The sequence below is a fragment of the Dipodomys ordii genome, unplaced genomic scaffold, assembly GCF_000151885.1.
Source record: "Dipodomys ordii isolate 6190 unplaced genomic scaffold, Dord_2.0 Scaffold52, whole genome shotgun sequence".
Classification (NCBI taxonomy): Eukaryota; Metazoa; Chordata; class Mammalia; order Rodentia; family Heteromyidae; genus Dipodomys; species Dipodomys ordii.
In genome coordinates, this window is record NW_012267268.1 from 144207 (window position 1) to 147599 (window position 3393).

Below are 3393 nucleotides of genomic sequence, written 5' to 3' on the forward strand. Positions count from 1 at the left end.
AAAGCCATGTCTGGCAGGAAAGTCCATGAGACTCCTATCGCCAATTGACCATCAAAAAACCAGAAGTGGCACAGTGGCTCAAGTGGAAGAGTGCTAGCCTTGAGCTGAAGCGTTCAGAGACAGTGTATAGAGCCAGAGTTCAGCCAGACAACTGAGGGGGAAAAAAAGTAAGAAACCTGGGGAGGGGTAGTGGGAGAAAATGAGAGAGGGAGTAGCATTTTTCAAAAGGAAATGTACTCATTACTTATGTAACTGTAACCCCTCTGTATATCACCTTTACAATAAAAAAGTAAAAGAAAAAGAAAAAATAATGTAAGCTCTTTATACCTTAGAGGAAGATGTGGATAACTGTTATATTGCTGTGTTTTTTGTCATTGTGCATGTTCTCTTCCTTCTGCAACTTTAAAGAAAGTTTTCTGACAGTTGTCCTATGAAAGCTCATTTTCAGGTTTGATGAATCTAATGATGCTATAAATAACAGTGATGTCACCTGGCATAACCACTTGAGCTTATTAAATTCACATTCATTGCAAATATTGAATACTTGCAATATAGTGAAATCTTTACTATTTTGTGGTGATGGGGGGGAGAGTTGAGTTGATTATGACTAAATGGGGAAAAATATAGATTTTAAAAATTCTTTTAGGGGGGTTGGGAAGGTGGCTCAGTGGTAGAATGCTTGCCTCACATGCATGAGGCCCTGGGTTCTATTTCTCAGCACCACATAAGCAGAAAAATCCAGAAGTGATGCTGTGGCTCAAGTGGTAGAGTGCTAGCCTTGAGCTGAAGAGCTGAGGGACAGTGCCCAGGCCCAGAGTTCAAGCCCCACGAAAAAAAGTTCTTTTAGTGATTAATGGAGTTAACTCAGAGATTACAGTTTTATTAATATAGTTTCTTCATGACCTTTCCATTTCTCTGAACATTTTCTCTACTTATTTTATGAGATGTGAGTAAAACCAACCAATTCTTGTTTTGATTTTGGTTTATTGATAGATGGACTATATGGAGTGGACAGAATAAAAGTGAATTGAAAGGGGAATTTTCTGTAGTGCTAAAAAGTATATTAAAATAGTTGGAAAATATATGTAAAACTGTAATTCTGTACTGGTAAAAAGAAAGCACAAAGGTAATTTCCACAGGTAAACCTTAGTTTGCATAGTTTATATATCTCAGTTATTGTAACTGGAATGGGACAACCAGTGTCTTCAAATTACACCTCAAATTCAGTTTACACTCCATTTTAAATGTGAACCAAATGTTCCTCAACATACACATCACTAATGAAATGAGAGCATTAATTAAATGAGTACTTAAGTATGTTCAAATGTCAATTCAAAGTCTGTGCTGACTAGTCACCACACAATTACTATTCTGTTCATGAACAAACAGCAAAGCATGTAGTGGTATCTTTATCTCTCATCTGTGATTCCATGTGACATTTTAAAATCAAAAGAAAGATGTGGCCAACAAAGATTAAAGCTGTTGTAAGGAGAGAAGTGGAAATTATAGATAAGAAATTCTAAGTGATTGTTGGCCTTGTATCATTCAAGAACCTTTCTGTAATCAGAAAACCAAAACAGAACGAATGAAGGCAGGTTTGTAGGCAAAATGGCCCAAAGATGCATACACTTAAAAAAAGTAACAACAGACAAACTTTCTAACTAAGAAAACTCTTGCAAATAGTTTGTTTACATCACCAAATCGGTAAAGGGTAAAATGTTGCTAGGTGAGTCAAACTTAGGAAGGGATATAATGATTTATGAAGACACAGAAACAACATTTGATTGCTACTACAATTACACAGGAGAGCTTCTAAAGAAGAAAACAACCATTTCTCCTGCCGCAGGGAAGGATGTTGGAGTGGAAGATTGTTGCTACCATGGCTTCTGGTGCATTGGCAAAACCTCAGTTGCCGGGTCTTCTGGCCAAGCGTCTGCAGATTCATATTGTTGGAGCATTCATTGTCTCTTTGGGGGTCTCAACTCTCTATAAGTTTAGTGAGGCTGAACCAAGAAAGAAGGCATATGCAGATTTCTACAGAAATTATGATTCCATGAAAGATTTTGAGGAGATGAGGAAGGCTGGTATCTTTCAGAGTGCAAAGTGAATTTGGAATGTAAAGAATTTCTTTGGATTGACTTGTGTTCCTGAACTATGAAACAAATATGTGGGCTAATAAGTAGTTTTTCTTATAAATAAACAAATACTGTGGACCGAAGTCTGTTCAGTTATTCATATTGATATTTCAGGGCATTAAAAAGCATTATACTTGGTTGGAAATTTTTAAGTTACTTATAAACATTGTAAAGATAAATTATATCAGTATTTTTCTTAAAAAAAAAGAAGAAAATAAGTGCTTCAGTTCTCACGGTCTTTGATATTGGAAGCTCTAATGTACTAACAGCATTTTTATATTTCATTACCCCTGAACTTATGGTTGATGATAATAGGTTTTTTACTATTTTCACCAAAATTTCATAAAGTCACATATCAATTATACTTGGTTCTGATGATTATGGAAGAATATTTTGCACAATATCAAATTACAGTCATTTTTAAAGTCCTAGCATATAGAAAGTAACTTTGGCTAGATCTTGTACTGTATTGTACACAGTTGTGCACAATTTATGCAGGGCATATTATAAATTTGTCCTGGACTTTGACTCTTAATGAGGACCAATGGAAATAACATTAAAGAAACCTTTTTTTTCCAATGTCAACATTTTTATTTTTTTTAATTTTATTTTTTTGTAAAAATGCTGTACAAAGGGTTTCAGTTACATGAGTAAGACAATGAGTACATGACTCATCACTCATTGTTACTACTTCCATTGTTGTTGTCCCCCCTCCTATAGTCTCCTCCTCCCCCTGCCACCAAAGTTATAAAACTCCTTTCCAATATACTGTCATATGGGTATCATTGCTGCAATGGGTCATCCTGCGTCCTTATTTCAGAGTTTTGTTATTCTCCTTCCCATCCACAGACTAGACAAATGAATATACAAGATGCAGGGTACCAAAATCAAGTTCAGTGATAATAGAGAATATATCACAGGGGGAATAACATACAAAGGAAACAAAAAAATCCACACATAGTACATTTAAAACAATAACAACAAAGACAGACCTCTTGTGTCCATATCTTGGGGATCATCTTATATAGTATCATCTTATATAGACAGATATACATAGTTTTGACCTTTTTTGTATTTTTTATTGTAAAAATGTTGCAGAGAGAGGTTACAGTTACATGAACAAGGTAATGAGTACTTTTTCTATTGAGCATTGTTGCCTCCTCCTTTGTTTTCCCCCTACCATCTCTTCCCTCCCACCTCCGCAACTACCCTCCCTGCCCCCAGCGAAGTTGTAAAGTTTGTTTTCAACATAGTGTTT

General features: G+C 35.6%; 1 protein-coding gene across 1 annotated transcript; it reads left to right on the plus strand.

Moving 5' to 3' along the window:
* The first annotated feature begins 1834 nt into the window (after nt 1-1834).
* On the plus strand, nt 1835-2152 carry LOC105988921 (cytochrome c oxidase subunit 6C-like). Its single transcript, XM_013020686.1, has one exon. The coding sequence runs from the start codon at nt 1853-1855 to the stop codon at nt 2105-2107; it is 255 nt and encodes an 84-aa protein (XP_012876140.1). The 5' UTR covers nt 1835-1852; the 3' UTR covers nt 2108-2152.
* The last annotated feature ends 1241 nt before the right edge of the window (nt 2153-3393 follow it).